We start from the raw sequence: 20,857 nt of genomic DNA, 5'->3' as shown, positions 1-20,857 counted from the left end.
CCCGATGTGGTGGGATGGCAACTCTGTCATCCCTCACAACCGGGGGCAAAGGAGCACTAGAGTTATGGGGTTTATGGCAGTGTAAACTAGCCCGGGAGGGTTAGGATATAATGTGTCGGGACCTAGAAGATGACATTAGGTAACGTTAAGATTAGTTAGTGACAATGATACGGGTAGTGGGGACGCAGGTAGGTTAGAGTGGATGATAATGACGTGGTATGTGCTTAGTTTAAAGGGAAGATGGGGAGCACTAAGTTAGCAGGGCAACAGGTAGATTAGATGATGCCGTGTGTATGGTTAAAAGGTGTGATTGCACAGGTGTGCAACTGGACAGGTGTATTGAGCAGGGTATGAGTAAATGATTGTGAGTGTGAGTTGTAGTGTGATTGCACAGGTGTGCAACTGAACAGGTGGATGGAGCAGTGTTTGAGTGAGTGAGAGCGATTGTGAATTGTGCTGACCAAATGGTCCAGGAAGGAAGGAGGGTGCAGGTGGCACCAGGTAAGATTGCACAGGTGTGCAACGACAGGTGTATGGAGAATGGTTGTGTGGAATAAATGGTCTGGAATATATGGAGTATTGGAATGGATGGTCGTGGAGTGAGTATGGTGGAAACAATGGAGTGGAGTGGATGGTGCGAAGGTGTGAATGGGGGAAGAGTGGACCCCCATCACGAATACCCGGGGAGGGTAGTGCAAGTGTTAGGTAGAGGGTATAGGTAAATTGTGGTTGGATATTGGCATCTGTGGTGCGGGTGAGAGAATGGCATTTGGATGGATGCATTAGTGTTGTGGAAATGGCTGGGCGTGTAGCCTGTTAGTGTGTGTAGTTGGTTTGGGCACTCCACCACTGTGAGGATGTCGGCCAGGTGAGGCCGCAGGTGGGCTCTGGGAGCCAGTAGTTGTTGTGGATGGGGCCCGAGGATCCGGAGGACAGACCCGGGTAGCCCAGTGCCAGAGGGCACCGAGTGGGGTGACAGAGCCAGGAGGGGCCTTCCCCAGTTAGATAGGTTAGGGTGAGGAGCTAGGTAAGCTCGGGTGGCAACTGCAGTGGTGGAGGTGTGCAGGTGGGTAGACCTGCTGGGAGAGCTACACGTCTCAGCCCAGAAATTGTGCAAGGGCACCAGGAGATGAATCGGGGGAGTGAGACCCCAAATTGAGAAGCACCACAGTTTGGTCAATGAGAATTGGTTTTTAGAACCCATAGTGTAAGTTGGCCAATGGATTGGCAGGGAAGACCCCGGGTAGTGTAAAGTGTGTTAAAGTCATTTAGAGGATAGTTAGGATTGAAGTCTCCTCGCACCATCTGCATCCACTCACCTGAGGTGACGTAACTCCACACCATGCCATGTTTTGTTATTTTTATGTGCAAATGTTTTGGAATGTGAGACGCATCATGACGTGGGTGTGACATTGTGCTTGTGTTCCATCTCTTCCTCCTTATGAGGATTGATGATGAATTGGGTGATGGCAAATTCTGGGTAGAGGGAGTGAAGACGAATTTGGTATAGGGGAAATATGGGGAAGACGTGACAGTAGCGACGAATTTGTAAATGTGTAGATTTTGTAAATATGGGGTAAGGGCAAGGGTAGTGTAGGTGGCAGGGGGGGTGACGTACGGTAGGGACGAGCTTTTCTCACTTCGCTCTCCGTACGCACTTCACCTTGCATTGCCTTATTGAAGTGTACCCTTGTGACCTTACCCCTCGCTCATCTGTCTTCCCCCCTTTGTCTCCCACATGAGGACCTGAGCGCCACTGGGCGCCGAGGGGAGCGTGCTTGAGTCCGCCATTGAGCGCCCGGAACTCCCAGAACCAGCTGTCTGCATCGATGCACCACATTATGGACCACATGTCTGTGGCCGAGCACCACTTATAGACCCCATGGGTTGGGGCATGGCCCCTCTGCTGGAACCGGCCATGAAGGCCCGAAATCTTGCTGGCGGACCTTGGCCACAGGGCACCGATGCCCCACAGGTGAACCACACGTAGTCGGCCCTGTGGGCCATAAATAAAGAAAATAAAAACGGACACGTGAGGTGCATTTTATTGCAAATAGGCCGCCAGCAAAGGAAAAAGACAACAACTGGAAGAAATAATAATAGCCAGCAGAGGGAGCCGAAGAGCAAGAGACCACCTGCAGGGTTAGGGGTTGTTTGGTTATTTTTATTATTGAACATTGATGAACTGTGGTGACTGCACCGATTGGTGCTTGAGGGTGCTTTGGTGCATTTTGGGTGCTTTCATGGTGCGTCGATGCAGAGCAGACTGTCTCCCCCCCAGAAAGAACAATCACAGGTCCTGGGTTGCATTTTGTAAATAAAGTAGAGTCATTGTAAATAATGCTCCCCACCGTCAGTGTGTAGTTTGAAGACCATTCCGCAATTCAGTTAACTGTGGGCGTGAGTCTGTTAGGCAGGATGCAATGGAGCAGCGGGACACATTTATCTATGTTTTAAAACTGTCGCACTCAGGGTCAGGTTAAAAGTAGAGGGAACAACACCTACGTGTCACACTAAATTAAAGTTATAGGCCCGGGCCGAGCCTAAGAGGAGGAGGGTGCAGTGTTGCGGATATGAGGATTGTATTTTTTTGATTGTGTTGTATTGTATTGGAAATTGCTATGAATTATTGCTTGAGTCTGGCCCCTCCTACCTCCAGTGTTGTGCAAAGGTCAAAGGGCATCCCAGTAGTTAATTCCATAAAGCATCCATTGAAGGACACTATAATACCCTTGTTCAGTAGTTTATATCCTTATTATGTGTTTTAGGGTATGGCCTTGTCTTCCATTAAATTGACACTCCATTGCACCAAGTGAAAAAGATAGATTCCCTTCATCCTTCATTCCCATTCCCAAAAACCTCCATTTCCCCTTTCGTCAATTGCCATTCGCATTGCCAACTCCAAAGCCGCCATTGAACATGTGCTTGGGTCGGGGAAGAAAGGCGTGCCCGCCCGTCGTCATCAAGGGCGGAGCCAGAGGGTCGCGCGACCAACCATGGCCGAGGTGAGCACACCGATGGGCGTGTCCTGAAGGCTGGCGGCTTAATCGCCGGAGGCGTTATAAAAGCGCGCGCGCAAGAGTGACCAGGGCTGAGCTGCGTGGTGAGGTGCAAAGAAAAGAGCTGGGTTGTCAGAGGAGAGCTGAGTAAAAGGGTCCAAGAGAGAGCTGGGTTGTGAGGTCCAAGAGAGAGAAGGGAGATCATCCAGCAGCGATTCTTGTCCAAAGAGAAAAGATCATCCAGCAGCGATTCTTGTTCAAAGGAGATCAGCCAGGGAAGCAAAAAACCTGCTATTCGTCGCCTTGCTCGCTAGCAGCAGCGTCCACAGCAGCAACAACACTCGACAGCCGCTTGGGGCCTGGACGGCAGTTTGGAGCAGGGCCGCGAAGGAACGGCGGCTGCCCAACGAGCCGATCGTGCTGCAGGACCAGTTGGACCTCCCTATCCCGCCAGCCATCCACCTGCCATCCCTATCATCATTCCCCGTGTGAGTCCGTTTCTGTTTGTTCTGTCCTGGGTAGTTAATTAAGTCTGTATAAGCTAGTATTTTAACTGTGTCTCGAAAAGCTTCTGTATATTATTTTATTATCTTTCCTTCTCCTTGGTTATTTTGAGCCTGTACATCGTAAATAAATTTAGTAGTATTTTCAACCTTTGCTTCGTCTTCTTATTCCTTTTCTTCACATCCGTCGTCTTTGTCTTTTCCCTCATTGAATAGCTGTGGCTTGATACGGCCAACGTTCGAGTGAATTGGGTGAATCGGGGAAACTGTTAGGTCGCGGGGCCTCCGCTCGGCAAACATAACATCCTTAACCGCGAACCGCAACAATATATATTTTATTTATTTATTTATTTATATATATACGTACATATATGCATGTGTGTGTGTGTGTTTGTCTGTCTGTCTGTCTGTGTCTGTCTGAAATAGTGCCACCTTTGGTGGTAGCCGGTATTACAAATAATCTTCCTTCATATTCTTCAAAATATAATGGAACCTTTTCAAATTTTTGACACAGAGTGTGATGTGTTATGATCAATAAAATTACAAAAACTATAAAGTGCATTTCCAAGAATATGCCGCAGCACATTTCCCACCAGAGGTGGGCCGAGAAGGGTACTCCCGCCCTCTAAGCAGGAGAGTCCGCTAGTGAAAACAATTGTCTAAAAATAAATGGGATAAAGTCAAAATAAGTCTGTATTTGTGTGGCAAATGTCCAGATGGTTTGAGATCGAGATTTGTTTGTTTGGCCTGTAATTGTCCTCATCGGAACCCGTGGCTGCTGATACAAGGAGCCCAAGTTAAAATGACCACACACCATATGTGTTTATGTATTGTCTCCTAATGTCCTCTCAATTCCTGTAAAAGTGCATTGATGTTCACTAAGGTGATTTCTATGTAAGTTCCTCCATGAACCTTAGATCAATGCAGGGTTTGCGGGGGAGGCAAAAAAACTTTTCATTTTTCGAGTAGAAAATCGTTTTTCCTTCAAATGTTCCTTGCGATTTCTGATGCTTTTGTCAGTTGCTTTCACAGTGTGCTCTTTTCATAACCGAATCTGTAATTGTCATCATAACCCAACGTCTTTAACAACCACGAACCTTGATCGCCAAATTTAAAATGTGTTGTCAACACAGTGCATGGCCAATTGCAAAATCCCTAGTGATGTCCCAAAGTGATGTGATGTCCCAAAATCCCACGCTTTTTTTTTTTTTTTTTTTTTGTTTTTTTTTTTTTTTTTTTGTTTTTTTTTTTGTTTTGTATACAAGATCGAGGCTCGTGAAAGAGCGAACATTAATCACACAGAAAGACAAACCGACACATGAAACATATAACATCGGGAGCGGTAGACAAGATGGGGAGAGAGGGGGAAGGACACAAACACAACATTTGAGAGCAGGGACCGAGAGACATGGAGACATCGAGAGATCTGAGAGAGGGCGAGGGCTTTGGGGGGGGGGGCATGGGAAGGGGGCGGTGGGAGAGGTATAAAACATATGGACACTGCCAGGACTTCCAGGAAAGAGGTTGGAATTTCAAACAAGGTGGATCTGGGGTGAATTAGCGGGGGTAGAAAAGATCAAGGTTTTGGATGGGGGAAGATAAGAGATGGTGGTGAACAGCTGTTTTAAAGACCTGGAGGGAGGAGTGGGATTGAAGGGAGTGAGGGAGTTTGTTCCAGAGGCGGGAGAAAAGAGGAATGAAAGAGTGAAGGTGAGCAGAGAGCCGAGATTTCGGCAGTTTAACCATCAGAGGGTTGCTGGCAGATCTTGTGCGACCTGTAGGAATATTTGGGGGACAGAGCACAGAGAGAGCTGGGGGTGCAAGGCCGGAGAGGAGTCGGTAGAAGACAGAAAGACCACCTACCTGCCTGCGGTGAGTGAGTGAAAGGCCCTCAGAGATAGCTTCATCGCGGGAGATTCCAATAATTCTGAAAGCTTTGGTTTCAACAGCGTGAAGCCGAGCTAGGTGTGAGGCAGGAGCACCGGCCCATAGGGGAGAACAGTATTCCATTGAGCTGCGGATGAAAGCCTTGTATGTGGTGAGGAGCTCAGGTGTGCCGAGGAAGGACTTGGCACGACGGAGGATGCCCAGTCGGCGACTGGCTTTGGAGGCCAGCTTGGAAATGTGGTTTTCCCAAGAAAGATCATGGCAGATAGTGAGACCCAAAATCTTGAGCGACAGAACTTCTTGGAGAGGATTGTTGAGAAAGTAGATGGGAGGGTTGTCCAGTCGATCTTTTCGGAGAGACATAGTAAGAGTGTGAGATTTGTCAGGATTGAAAGACATGTTCCACTTGTTTGACCAGTCTGTGATTTTGTCCAGGTCTTCAGAGAGTGAGGAGGCAGCAGACTGCCGATCTGAGGGAAGAGGAATGGAGCGGCAGAGAGTGGAGTCATCAGCAAAGAGATAGAGAGGATTTTCGAGAGAGTCAGAGAGATCATTGATGAAGACCAGAAAAAGCACGGGGCCCAGAACACTGCCTTGGGGGACTCCAGCCTGAACAGGAAGAGGAGATGAGAGAAACCCATTCAGGGCCACACGTTGACGACGACTAGAGAGGAAGTCCGCCAGCCATGCGTGGAGATTTCCATGGATACCAAAGGAGGAGAGTTTGGTGAGCAGAGCGGGGTGCCAGACCGTGTCGAAGGCACGTGATATGTCGAGGGAGACAGCTCTAATTTCCTGTTTGGCATTGAGGACCTCCATCCATTGTTGAGACAGCAGAAGCAGCATGTCCAGAGTAGAGTGACCTGGTCTGAAACCAAATTGATGATCAGAGATCAAGCCATTGGAGAAGAGGAAAGATTTCATATCCGAAGCAATGATGGATTCCATGACTTTGCTGATAATTGGGAGAAGGCTGATTGGTCTGTAGTTGCTAGGATCTGTTTTTGCACCTTTTTTGTGCAAAGCGGTGATGTTGGCTGATTTCCAAGCAGATGGCAGTTGACCTTGAGCAAAAGAGAGGGTGAAGAGAACAGAGAGAGGGTGAGATAGAGCAGCAGAGCAGGATTTTAGGACCCGTGGGCTGATGCCGTCGGGTCCAGTTGCAGAATCAGAGTCGAGGGTTGACAGAAACTTTTCCACCTTGTCAGGAGGAAAGGACACGGAGTCCAGGAGCAGCAGGGTACGACTGGGTATGGTGGGTACAGAGAGGGATGGGTTTGGGACACAAGATTTAGAGGCAAACACAGAGTTGAGGCATTCAGCTTTTTCACGTGCGGAGTCAGCTGTGTAGCCGTTTGAGGTAAGGGAGGGGATGGAGGGGGAACAAACACCAGAAACGGATTTGACCAGACGCCACCAGGATTTGGAAGAGGGAGACAGATAAGAGAGTTCGGTCTTGAGAACGGAGAGATATTGTTTCCTGGCTCTCCTGAGGGTGGACACACACTTGTTTCGGGCTTTGTGAAAGGAAATGAGATTTCCTTCCGTTGGATTTGCTTTCCAGGAGACGAAGGCAAGTTGTTTCTGGGCAACAGCCTCACCACAAGATTCCGTGTACCATGGACGGGAGGAAGGGTATGACAACTGAAGACGAGATGGGATAAATCTGTGCATGAGAGAGAGCAATTTACTTTGGAAGAATTCCCAGGATGAGTTGATGTCAGAGGTGGTAGAGATGGGAGACCAGTCCAGATGATTGATGGCTGCTTGAAGACCGTGCCAGTTGGCCTGAGTGAAATGCCAGACTCGACGACGCTGAGCAGGCTCCCTGAGGATGGTCAGAGAGATGTCCACTTTAACAAGGACATGATCAGATGATCCGATCGGAGCAGAAGAAGAGCAGCAGACATTTTCAGGGAAGTTAGTCATAACCAAGTCCAGAAGAGAAGATGTTCCGTTGACTGAGATCCGGGTCGGGAAATTGACAGATTGTGTCAGTCCCAGTGAGTCGCAGAAGTCCTTTGCTGAGGAGCCATGGCTGGTGAGAGAGGTACCCACACCCAGCCAACTGGCATGATGACAGTTGAAATCACCACATATGAGGAAGAGAGAGTTGGGATGAGTAGATAGAAGTTGGTCCATATCATCAGACAGCGAGATGTAGATGGAGTCATCACTGTTTGGTGGACGGTACAACACACATATGAACAAGAGGTGGGAGCGAAGGGGAAGCCGTAGCCAGAGGTATTCCTGTGGGTGAGGTGGAGAGAGTGCAGTGCAGGGCGAGTGAGGAAGAGAGTTTTTGATAAAGATAGCAACCCCGCCTCCAGGACGAGGCTCAGGTCTATCATACCGGAGGAGGGAGTAGCCCGGGAGAGATACTATGGAATCAGAGACATCATAAAGGAGGAAAGTTTCTGTTAAGCAGATCACGTCTGGTTTGACAGAAGCAACCTGTATGGAGAGATCAGTTAAGTTTGAACGAAGGCCCCGGATGTTTGAGGTCCATACCGTTAATGAAGAGGAAGGGGGAGCATCAGATACAGAACAGGGGGGAGGAGGGGTGGGGTAAGATGTGGAAGAGGTGGAAGAGGTAGGGAGAGCTGTTGAAGGTGTGTCAGAGATTTCAGAATAGCTCGGAGAAAGGGAAGGATGGGGCGGACAAAAGGTTTGATGGTGATTGGGTGAGCCACAATGAGGTGTTATTTGAGGAGGGGGAAGAGCGAGGCAGAAGGTTGGGGGAGATGGAGGTGAGAGTTTGAAGGGGGAAGAAGCGGAGAGGACGCTTTGAGGAGGGGGAGTGAGAGGGGGGAAATTGAGAAGCAATGAGGATGGGGAGATTTGAAGGGGAGGGGTGAGGGGGAAGTTTGGGAGGGAAGGGACAAGGGGAGGGATTTGAAAGGGATGGGATATGGGGGAGATTTGGAGGGGAGGGGTGAGGCAGGAGTCTAGGAGGGGAGGGGCGAGGGGGCGTCTTGGCGGGGAGGGGTGAGGGGGTAGTTTAGGAGGGAGGAGGCAAGGGGGGAGATTTGAAAGGGATGGGTGATGGGGAAGATTTGGAGGGGAGGGGTGATGGGGAAGATTTGGAGGGGAGGGGTTATGGGGAAGATTTGGAGGGGAGGGGTGAGATTGGATTTTTGAAAGTGTACGATTTATGGGAAACGAACATTTATTGCAAAATGAGTTTCTTGTGACCTTCGAGTTAAAAATACGTTTAAGGACGCTGGATGGAGGATGGAGTGCAGGAGAGTTTAGGGAATGTAGAAAAAAGGCACTATAGGAGATGGATATTTTTTTTGGGATGAATTGATTTGGTGAGCAAGTCGAAAGCAGCCTTTTAAAGAAGAAGAAGAAAAAGGTGTTATAAAATATGACGGAATACATAACTTGAGGGGAAAGTGTAAACATTGAAGGTTAATGAGTGAAAACTATCTGGGGAAATGGGGGAGAAACACGTGGTCGAAGAACGAACGAACGAATAAGAATGAATAAACGAATGAGAACAGAGAAGGAAATGTTTTTTTTTTTTTTTTTTTTTTTTTGTTGTTGAGATTTACACAAGGAAGTAGGCTATGGGTGAAAAGCCTGGGAATACAGAGAACGAAAGTTATTGGATCACAAAGGACGGACCGCTGAGAAAAACAAAGCCTCAAGGTTGTACAGTGCACACTGTACAAGGCCTCAAGACACGACACGGCAAACAGACGATCAATTTATGAAAGATAAACACCGAGAAACAACCAAAGTTGCACACAATAACTTCACACACCGAAAGATAAACACAGTTTCGACAAAATACAATTGTGAACAGACTTAACTTCGAAAAACGTGGAGACCGTGTGGAGCTTCGAAAATCCCTGCCGCCGTCTCCAAGATCTCGCGAGATCCAAGAATGATGAACTTATGGTCACCTGTTTTCTATGATTAAATGACTGAAGTTCAATTAAGATTATAAACAGATTCCAACATCTTAGCACAACATACAGGAAACGGACTTATAAATGTTGGTGCAAGAAGGAAGTTACAGATATCTAACTGATGTTATAAACACAGACTTTCTGTGAGGGCTGGGAGGATAGCCTAGGCCCCAGAGGTATGCACACTCACCTCTGAGCTATTTAGTCTTGGTTTGAATCTTGACCCAGCTTGTGTTTTGCCCGGCAGGGTATTCATCATTGTGGTGGACCTTCCTCCAGATTCCAGATGGATGTTAAACTGGGAATCCTGTCTACCAACGCTAGTTGGTGGACATTAAAGATCCCACGTTGCCCTTCATGAGGAGTCGATCGGAACCCTGAACAAATTACAAATTCCTCTTCTAACCTACAAGGTATACAGTGATAACGTTATACTAATTAGTGAGCTTTTGGAGGCAACAGATTGTGGATACAGCAGTTGCGGAAATGAATTATTGCAGATCGGAGTTAATGTAGATTAGAGTTAAAGCAGAGAGAGGTTGAGACAGATAGGAGATAAGGAAGACAGGAGTTATAGATGACAGGAGTTCAAGAGGAATCCAAACACTTTTTTTTTCTTCTGAAAACCATTGAAAATCAATAATCTTGAGAAAAATTTGACATTTTTTTCACCAATCACAAAGTGTCAAAAGAAGGCATAAAATGTCGATTTTGCCAGTGACGTCACACTCATAACCCATCATGATCCTAATGGTGGTTTACACACAGAACGATGCATATCGAGCTCGGATTCCGATACAGGTTCCAACGTTATTAGCAACTCTGAAGGTTAATAGAGTGTTGAAACTGATCAATGGGATTTTGATGAAATTATTGGAGATAAAATTAGTGATACAAATGCTTTCGGGGGCATTTTGAGGCCGTACCATTTCAATGGAAACATGGCAACAAACATGGCAACAATGGAAGTGTTAGTGAAGAAGAAAACGCCAGTTGCATTATATTCACTACAAATTGGTATGTTTTGTTTTTCCGTTCAATTGACGGTTTATCAGGAATTTTGTATCAACTGATAAATCAGTTATATTATTCTAGAAGAAATATGGCATGGACACAGCACAGACACAACATGGACATGACATGGACATGGACACCACCCAGGCACACTGGGACACCACCGACCAAATGGGTGATGAATGCTTTGTTCCACCTTAGCAGGCTGACCTGTTACAGGATTGTCTCGTTTCATACTTTCCCGGGACGCCATTTTTGTCTGTAGTCGTGCCGTGTCGTGCCCATCCTGTGTCAATGTCCCACCCCGGTGGAGGGGGGAGGGAGGGTTGGTGGCGAGGTGAGATCAGTCGCTGGCAGGCCAACACAGGTGTTTCATTCATTGCTCAAATTGCCCATGTACATGGACTGGTAGCTTGGTAGAGATGGTCCTACAGTTTTGAGTGATGGCTGTTTCATCCGCTTAATCATGGTGATGGCAATCTCTCTCAATCATGGCAGATAAACACAAGACATATAGCCATATCTGTTATTTCATAGCAGTGCTCTGTAAAATGTTCCGAACACAAAAGTGAACATTTTGTCGGCCCGCTCCACACTCCGGTATTTCGGACAACCCTCATCCAATTTCTGGCAAACTTAGGGTCTTTTGACCATTGGTGTAGCATGAAATTATCATGGTTTGTATTACTATAACCACAAAGGACGTATTGACGAGGCAAATTTGTGGAAAATCAAAAATTATTCGCCGTTTCAGTTAAATCGTACAGAGATGTAACCTGTAAAGTCTTAAGCATGGCGTCTTAAGCGTCTTTGGGGTCTCAAAGGGTCTTTGAGGTCTTAGGGGTCGAAAGGGTCTTTAGGTTCTTAAAGAATCCTAGCTCGTGAATGTAGCTCTTGTTCATAGAGAGTGTTGTTATAAAGAAACAAGTGTAGTGCAGAAACGTGAGAGACAAGCCAAGTTACATTTTGGCAGAAACTCTATAAATAAAGATTAGTGTAAATAAAGACTCGCTTCCAATGTGCTAACCATGCCCTGTAACATCCAAGAAGTCTGAGATGATGGCACGTGTAGCTCGTAAAATGTTCTACGACACCAATACGATTTTAAAATACATGTTTATTGTGCCGTATTCTTAAGATTCTCTTACTAAAAGAATCCACATCACCGATGTACTATTTACTCGATGCAAGATCATCAAAGGAATTCGGCTTTAGCAATAACATCACTTTGTATAGCTGATGGAAATTAATAGACGATGCCGTTCTGTTGACAGATCTTTTCACAAGTATGGGCTGGGAGTAGGCCTCATTAGGCTAACCAAGTGAAGTCGTTTGCTGAATTCGCACAGTGAACCAGTGCTTGTGAATAAGACCCATTAACAGATCAAAAAACGAGAACAGCACTCAGTCGAGAGCATACCTCCGCCAGGTGAACAGTTTACGTTTTTTATCCCAGAGGACGACCAGAAAATCACAATACAGAATCACATCCAATCAAAATCATCCGTCCACAACTTTTTGACATATCCTGCTATGTATCGTTTTTGGCCTTATCTCCCAATGGTGAAGAATCACTTTAAAAATTCTACTAGCCAGATCCGGATCCAGATCGAGATCTTCACCAAAATTTAATCGATTCTTCCTTGTCACACACACAACCTCTTCACCAAGTTTCGTCCAAATCCATCCATAACTTTTAGAGGGGTCAATATATGGTTGAACCCCCAAAAAATTGATACAAAAGGTTTTTCAATGGATTCTGGTACCATTGGGCATGCTAAATAACATACTAAAAATCTAGTAACATCTGACTTCCGGAAAGGGGTCATTTTCAAGATGGCGTCCAAGATGGCCGCCGGGAGCTTAAAATGGCCATATCTCAATTATTATTCAACCTAGAAAGGTGGTTTTAGTGTCTAACCCTAGGTTTTAGGGCCCAAGGAATCCAATTGAATCAATAAAATTACCATCAGTTAATTATTTATTGACAAGTACAAGATGGCATCCCAAGGTGACATCCTGATCCACTAAAATGGCTCTATCGAATAGTAGTCAACCTAGAGAGATATTTTCAGTGTGTATACCTAGGTTTAAGGCACCCAGGAAATCATCAAAATTACTTAAATAAGCACAAAGTAATCAGGTAATCCAGTAAGCCAGGTTTACCAGCCCATTCGGCATTTGTTGTCTTATACAGTTAGTCGCTATTCATCGTCATCGTCATTCATCGTCGCTTTCCCTCCTGCCCTCTTTGAAGCCAGAAACGTCTTCCGAAAGGCTGATAAGCCACAACTAGCTCACGCGATCTGTGATCATGCAAGTGATGCCATCCTAGATTCTGTACCAGAAACGGAGATCCACGTCCTTGATGGAGGTTCACTCCTTCACAGAATACCATGGAAGAGTGGAGAAAGCTATGGTGAAATAGCGCAGTCGTATGCTGACTTCACCATCCAGCATTATGGTTCAGCTACGACCATTGTCTTTGATGGCTATGAGGAAGGGCCGTCCATTAAAAACAACACGCATCAGAGAAGAGGACACAATATTCATCCCATTGTCAGCTTCACTGCTGAGAAAGTTCTCAGGCAAGAAGGAGGAGGTCCTGTCAAGAGATATCAATAAACAGAGACTGATCGGGATGATAAGTGATGAACTGAGAGAAAGGTATTGCACTGTGGTCAATGCACCTGGAGATGCTGACGTAGATATAGTAAAGGCTGCAGTGGAGGCATCTCTTCTACACACCACTACACTGATTGGAGAAGATACTGATCTCCTTGTCTTACTCCTTTACTATGCGCAGGGAGACAGTAAGAGCCTTTATTTCAGATCAGACAAGTCCAAAGCTGATGGCAGTTTTAAAGTGGATGACATCAACCGTCTAAAAGAAATCCTCGGACATGGCATGTGTTCTCAGTCGATATTCATCCATGCCATGACTGGTTGTGACACGACTTCTCGGATTTTTGGTGTTGGCAAAAAGACTGCTTTCCAGAAGCTTGTAAAAGGAGACCCTGTCCTTCGGTCTTGTGCCAACACATTCACCGTCCCAAACCAGACCACAGAGGTGATCGATGACCTTGGATGCCAAGTAATGGCTATCCTCTTTGGTGGCAAGTGCAAAGATTCCCTTGCAACAATGCGATACAACACCTTCCGCAAGAAGGTTGTCTCTGCTTCGTCTTTTGTAACACCCGAACGTCTGCCCCCAACTGAATCTGCTACCAAACTTCACTGTCGTAGAGCGTACTACCAGATCATGGTGTGGATATGAAAAGAAGAGGGTATGGATGCCATGAAATAGGGGTGGAGCCTGCCGGATAATCAGTTTGTCCCACTTATGTCAAGAATGAACGCTGCTCCAGACAGTCTCTTGAAGGTCATTCATTGTAACTGCTCCACTGCCTGCAAGACACTCCGCTGCTCTTGTAGACGATATGGACTACCATGTACTACTGCCTGTGGACCGTGCCAACTTGAGTCAGAGGATGACGATGAATAGCGACTAACTGTATAAGACAACAAATGCCTAATGGGCTGGTAAACCTGGCTAACTGGATTACCTGATTACTTTGTGCTTATTTAAGTAATTTTGATGATTTCCTGGGTGCCTTAAACCTAGGTATACACACTGAAAAAATCTCTCTAGGTTGACTACTATTCGACAGAGCCATTTTAGTGGATCAGGATGTCACCTTGGGATGCCATCTTGGACTTGTCAATAAATAATTAACTGATGGTAATTTTATTGATTCAATTGGATTCCTTGGGCCCTAAAACCTAGGGTTAGACACCAAAACCACCTTTCTAGGTTGAATAATAATTGAGATATGGCCATTTTAAGCTCCCGGCGGCCATCTTGGACGCCATCTCGAAAATGACCCCTTTCCGGAAGTCAGATGTTACTAGATTTTTAGTATGTTATTTAGCATGCCCAATGGTACCCGAATCCATTGAAAAACCTTTTGTATCAATTTTTTGGTGGTTAGGTGTTTTTTTTCGTATATTGACCCTATTATTTGAGATATCCTGCTATATGTTGGTTTTAGCCCAATCACTCAATGGTGAAGAATCACTTTAAAAATGAAATAATTCTCATATCCGAATTCATATTCAGATCTTCACCAAAACCGAATTGATTAGTCCTTGTCAAACACACATGTCCACCAAGCTTCGTCCAAATCCATCCAAATCCATCCAAAACTTTTTGAGATATCCTGCTATATGTTGGTTTTACCCTGTCACTCAATGGTGAAGAATCACTTAAAAAATTAAATAATTCTCATATCCGAATTCATATTCAGATCACCAAAATCGAATCGATTAGTGCTCGTCACATACACAACCTCTCTGCCAAATGTCGTCCGAATCCATCCATAACCTTTTGAGATATCCAGTTGACAAACAGACAGACAGACAGACAGGGGTGAAAACAACCTCCATCCACCTTTGGTGGAGGAGGTAACTACCACTTTTACTATTATTTATTAGCCCCTGTTGGACTTAGTCCAAATGCGGGGGCTTAGGGATTGGGTCTTGACTGTCCGTTTGTGCTAACGCAACCATATCCCGGAGATGTCTGGACCAATTCTGTTCATATTTAGCAAAAAGACAATACATGACGGTTTACATATGCACATCATTTTGTTTCACGAAGCGATTAAAGATGGCCGACTAGCGGCCATTTTAGTTATAAAAAACCCGATGTTGAACACGTCCTCAACCATTTCTCAGACATGCATTGACCGATGTTGTTCAAACTTTGCACACAGAAAATGAATGATGGGTTACATATGCAATTCATTTTTTTTCCGAGCTAAAATCCAAGATGGCCGACGGGTGGCTGTTTGGTTACTTAAAAGTGTCCGCAACCATTTCTCGACATCTCGCACGGACCGATTTTGTTCAAACTTGGCACAAAGACAATACACGAGATTATACATATATGCAGAAGATTTTGGTTTGTAATCTGACCAAAGATGGCCGAAAGGTGGCCTTTAACTCCATACAGCAAAGTTACTAAAACCATGGGGGCTATGACATTTTATGTCCTTTTCTTCTTGTTTCTTCTTCAGTGGCACCAATTATCCACATTATTGTGAGGTCGGCTTGGGAAGGTTCTTGGCCCAAGCATCACACGAACCGGTCGGCCAGGTTTGACATTCGACTGAAGGTGGCAGGAATATGTAATTTGTTTCAGGATGCCAGTGATAACTCGCCTACTCTTTGTGATAGACACAGTGGTATATTTAACATTCACCAACGACCAGTGCTGACAGACAGATCTTCCGGCTGAAAGTCCTTCCGATGTACGGCATGCACACATCAAAGCATTGCATGCGAAGCACCAGGTATCGGTTTATAGCTGGGTCAAGATTCGAACCCAGGCTGTTTAGCTCGGACGTGAGTATGCACAACCTCCAGGCTATCCTGCTCGCCCAATATTAACAAATACTGTATCTACAGTGCCCTCAATAAGTATTGGAACAGTGAAGTCAAATTTGTTATGATTGCTATTATACTCAATAAATTTGGATATGAAATCAAAAGATGAATACTAGGCAAGAGTACACAAGGTCAGCTTTCATTTCTTGGTATTTCTATGGATGTATGTTTTACCTTGTAGGATAATAGCACTTTTATGTTTAGTCCCCTCCCTCCTCCCGCCCCCCCACGCCCCCCCATTTTAGGTAAGCATACGTATTGGAACATATTAACAAAGTAAATTAAAGTAGTATAATAGTTCGTATTTCCTGGCACATCCATTGCATGCAATAAGTGCATAGATCCTGTGACCCATCAACGTCAACAAACTCTTGGTATCTTCCTTTGAGATGCTTTGCCTTTGCTGTAGCCATTTTCAGTTGTTGTTTGTTTTGGGGGGTTTCTGACTTTAGTCTCTCCTTCAGCAAGTGAAATGCATGCTCCATTGCTCCATTGGATTTGTATCAGGACATTAACTTGGCCAGTCTGAAACCTTCCATTTTTACCTCTGCCACCAAAGGTGGATGGAGGTTATGTTTTTACCACTGTCTGTCTGTCTGCTTGTTTGTTTGTGGACAAGATATCTCAAAGTTATGAACAGATTCGGACCAATTTTGGCAGAGATGTAGCGTATGTGACGAGGACAAAATGATTAGATTTTGGTGAAGATCCGGATTCGGATCCGGATACTAGAATTTTTCAAGTGATTCTTCACCATTAGGAGATAGGGCCAAAAACGATACATAGCAGGATATCTCAAAAAGTAATGGACGGATTTGGACGAAACTTGTTGGAGCGGTTGGGTGTCTGACACGGAAGAATCGATTTAATTTTGGTGAAGATCTGGATCCGGATCCGGCTAGTAGATTTTTTTAAAAGTTATTCTTCACCATTGAGTGATATGGCCAACCAGGCGGAGGTATGCTCTCTGGCGAGTGCCGTTCTCGTTACTCCCGCCAGGGAGTAATGCATTCGATCATGTCCGTGTGTGTGTGTGTGTGTGTGTGTGTGTGTGTGTGTGTGTGTGTGTGTGTGTGTGTGTGTGTGTGTGTGTGTGTGTGTGTGTGTGTGTGTGTGACCAAGATATCTGGAAAAGGTCTGAACGGATTTGGATGAAAGTTGGTGGGATGATTGCCCTTGGGATAAGGAAGAATTGATTAGTTTTTGGTGAAGCTCAGGATATTATTCCGGATCCAGGAATTTTTTGAAGGATTGTTTACCATTGGAAGATAGGGCTCTTTTTTTTTTAACATTATCTTCTATATATTCTATATTTAACATTGTGATATGAAAATAGTTTTCATATTTGTTGTAAATGTAGTTTAAACTCGTGGTTATGCGTTAGAGCGGTGTATTTTGTTAGCAGCGTCGTCTTCAAGGTTCTTTTTTCTTTTTCTAATGAAGACATATTCTGTCATTTTAAAACCACCAAAGTGTGTATTCGGTTTCCCCGTTTCATAAAATGTATCGTTTGATACGTATAATGCTTTAAAACTGTTTTTTTGTTTTTACCTCAGAAGAGATATCAACATTTACCTCAGCGAATGTCAATCGCGGTGTCAGTATTTGATGAACTTATAAAGACTTAGGTGAGTTATAAGTGTGCCAAGCATGTGCACGGGATTATTCCCAGAAGAATGAGTGGTCGCATTAGCTTGTACGACTTGAAATGAGCGAGTTTTGTTTTGACGTTTGGGCCAGTTTTACATGTTGTATCCCTAAGGAATGAAACGAACGTTTTCCTGGCTTACAATTTTATTTGAAGTCACACATGCCTCAAAATACACTCACTTATATAGAATTGAACGCTGAATCCGAAAATGTAAGTGAAATTGCCTTGTTTTTTTTTAACATTATCTTCTATATATTCTAAATATATATCTGTGCAGTGTCTGTCTTGTGTTGTCTTGTCTTGTGTTGTCACGGAACTACTCCCTCAAACTTTTGTGAAATCGTACTATTCCAACTTGACCCACGGCGGGAGTATGCGCTCTACTGAGTGGCGTTCTAGTTTGACTTTGTGAACAAGATATCTCAAAAATTTGTGGACGGATTCAAACGAAATTTATCAGAGGGGTAGCATATTTGACAAGGACGAAATGATTAGATTTTGGTGAAGATCCGGATGCGGATCCGGCTAGTACAATTTTTTAAGTGATTCCTCACCATTGGGAGATAGGGCCAAAAACGATATATAGCAGGATATCTCAAAACTCTGTGGACGGATTTGGACGAAATCTGGTGGAGAGGTTGCGTGCGTGACAAGGACTAATCGATTATATTTTGGTGAAGATCTGAAAATGGATTTGGATACGAGAATTATTTAATTACTTAAGTGATTCATCGCCATTGAGTGATGGGGCTAAAACCGATATATAACATGATATTCAAAAAGTTATGGACGAGTTATGACTAAACGAGGTGGATGAGTTGGTTCGGTGACAAGAACAAGCCGATTCGATTTTGGTTCAGGTCCGAATCCAGATCCGGCCTATCAGTGGGATACAAAACAAACTCTTCAGTCTGGTCATGCAACAGCTAGAGCAAATGGTCATGCAACATGTCGTAAAGTTTCAATTTTCTCAGTTGAACGGTTTTCTATATACGCTCTTAAAATGCCGACATGTGCGTATGTGCCCGATTGCTTAACCCCACTTTTTGCTCCACTCGCGTGGGGTAATAGAGATGACTGAGCCAGTTCAGAGGTGCCTACATAATCCCAAGACCTCCACCATGCTTCATAGATGAGGTACTATGGTTGGGAGTAAAAAACAGTTCCTTCCTTTCTCCACACTTTCGTCTTTTCATCGTATTGGCAAAGATTTCTCTTGGTCTCATCCGTCTATAACACTTTGTTCCATAACTCTACTGGCTCACCTCTGTACTTCTTAGCAAATTTTAATCTGGCCTTTCTATTTTTGCTGCTGACGAGACGTTGGCATCTTGCGATGCAGTCTTTGTAATTCTGCTGTTGAAGTCTTCTGCGCACAGTAGATTGTGATACTTTCACCCCTGCACTCTGGAGGTTGTTGATGACGTCACTGACAGTTGTTTTAAGGTTTTTCTTCACAGATCTGATGAATTTTCTGTCATCACCTGCAGTCGTTTTCCTTGGCCGATCTGTGCACGTCGTCTATTGCTAAGTACACTCGTGGTTTCTTTCTTTTCCATGATATTCCAAATTGTTGTATTTTCTATGCCCAATTTTTATGATATTGTTCTAATTGAATTATTCTGTTCTTTCAGCTTCCAAATCTCTTGCTTTTATTTCATAGACAGTTATCTGGTCTTCATCTTGGTTTACACCGACTGACTCCAACAATAGACTCCCAAAACAAAAACAAAGGCTAAAACCAAGACTAAACATTCACAGCTCTTTTATGTGTGAACAATCAATGCAACAAGAAACACCTGAGCAATGAGAAAAAAAAAGAAAAAAAACACCTTTAGAGGCCATTTTTCCCTGCAAGCGGGGGATGGCCTTTTTCGGGAACTGTGGTTGTTGTTGTTTTTCGGTCCCCTTTTTGAAGCAATGTTTTACGGCCGGATGCCCTTCCTGACGCCAACCCTTTTTGCCGCCTTTAACGACAAACAGGGAATTACCAGTGAACTGGTACTCAATTTGCCGACCTCGGAAGGATGACAGGCTGAGTCAACCCCCTGGCGTTAATTCAGCGATTGACCGGGTTTCGAACCCAGGATCCTAGGATCCTAAGCCGGCACCCTAACCGCTAGCCCAACACCAACACCAGAGAAACACCTGCTAATCAACTGTTCCAATACTTATGCTTCCCTAAAATGGGGGCACTGATCATAAAAGTGCTATTGTTCTACAAATCCAAATTTCTTGAGTACGGTATAAAAAAAAGAAGTATATAGCAAAGTAAAGAGTATATAAAGTACGGTATATAGCAATAATAACTGTTCCTATACTTATGGAGGACACAATAGCAGTTGATTGTGGGAAATTGTTAACTTAGCAGAAATCACACTTCTAAGACCAGTGTAGAAGAAGATATTAAAACAAGTGTTACACCCAGGTCCCCCGTCGGGGAAGTGATGTGAGTTGACAAAGTGGAAGACGCAGACGCATGCTATGATATGATATTTCACTCACAAGGTTCAGACATACATGGAGGCGGCCATCTTGGATTTTGACGTGGCGACCCAATTTTCAATAGCGTTGTTCATTATGCGTAGATACACCCACACACCAGATTAGAAGTTAGTAGTTCGTTTATTTTTCAAGATATTCCGCTCACAAAGTTCAGACATACATGGCATCAGACATACATGGCGGCGGCCATCTTGGATTTTGACGTGGGTTGCACCCACACACCAAATTGGAATGCAGTCCTTCGCTTACTGCACGGACGGGAAAACCATAGTCCCCCTTTCGTTCCGCGGTGCGACGGGGGACAAAAAATTAACAAATAAATCGAGAAAGAACTGAAAGAACGTAAACAAAACGTACTTCTGTGCTTTCCAGTGTGCCATCTGATTCATTCTCACTGGTCTCGCGCGGTACGCGTCGCAGATCAGCAAGGACACGAGACCACTCCTTGCGGTCTGTAAGCTGCGGGAACAATGATGGTGAACATTTGACATATCTTATGTTGGAATATTTTGTAAAGCAATACATTACGTGATGTAGAATCAAAAATAACTCAATTTTATATGATGAACAACTTCAGGAAAACATCTTCAAAATGTTAGAGTTCCCATTCTTGTTCCCAAGTTCCCAATCAATCATGATTGCTATTTCTTTAATCACAGAAATCGGCTGTATTAAAAGTAATGATGAAAAAGAGAAGATGTTGATTGAACTATGCTAACCACCATAGAAGGCGAGGAGTAGACGACGTTTCTGGCGTTAATCCTCTTTTGGCCTGAAGAAGGGTTAATATCCGAAATGTCAGCTTCTGCTTGCTCCGCACGGCAGTTAGCACACCTGTCAATGTCCTGTTGATTTCATCCATTGTTCTTCTGGTCCACCAACGTAAATTGCCACGAGCCTTCACCAGCAAGACGAGTGACCTCCATCATCGAA

At 44.5% G+C, this 20,857-nt stretch overlaps 1 protein-coding gene across 1 annotated transcript in view; it reads right to left on the bottom strand.

Moving 5' to 3' along the window:
* Nucleotides 1-20,857, bottom strand: part of LOC137429142 (alpha-catulin-like) — a 206,618-nt gene that overhangs the window by 55,281 nt on the left and 130,480 nt on the right. The window contains exon 16 of the mRNA XM_078779661.1: nucleotides 20,282-20,383. Coding sequence (XP_078635787.1) covers nucleotides 20,282-20,383 — 102 coding nt within the window. The remainder of the gene's footprint in view (nucleotides 1-20,281; nucleotides 20,384-20,857) is intronic.

The sequence above is a fragment of the Myxine glutinosa genome, chromosome 6 (genome assembly GCF_964187855.1).
Source record: "Myxine glutinosa chromosome 6, kmMyxGlut1.1, whole genome shotgun sequence".
Lineage (NCBI taxonomy): Eukaryota > Metazoa > Chordata > Myxini > Myxiniformes > Myxinidae > Myxine > Myxine glutinosa.
This window is presented reverse-complemented; position numbering and strand designations above follow the sequence as displayed.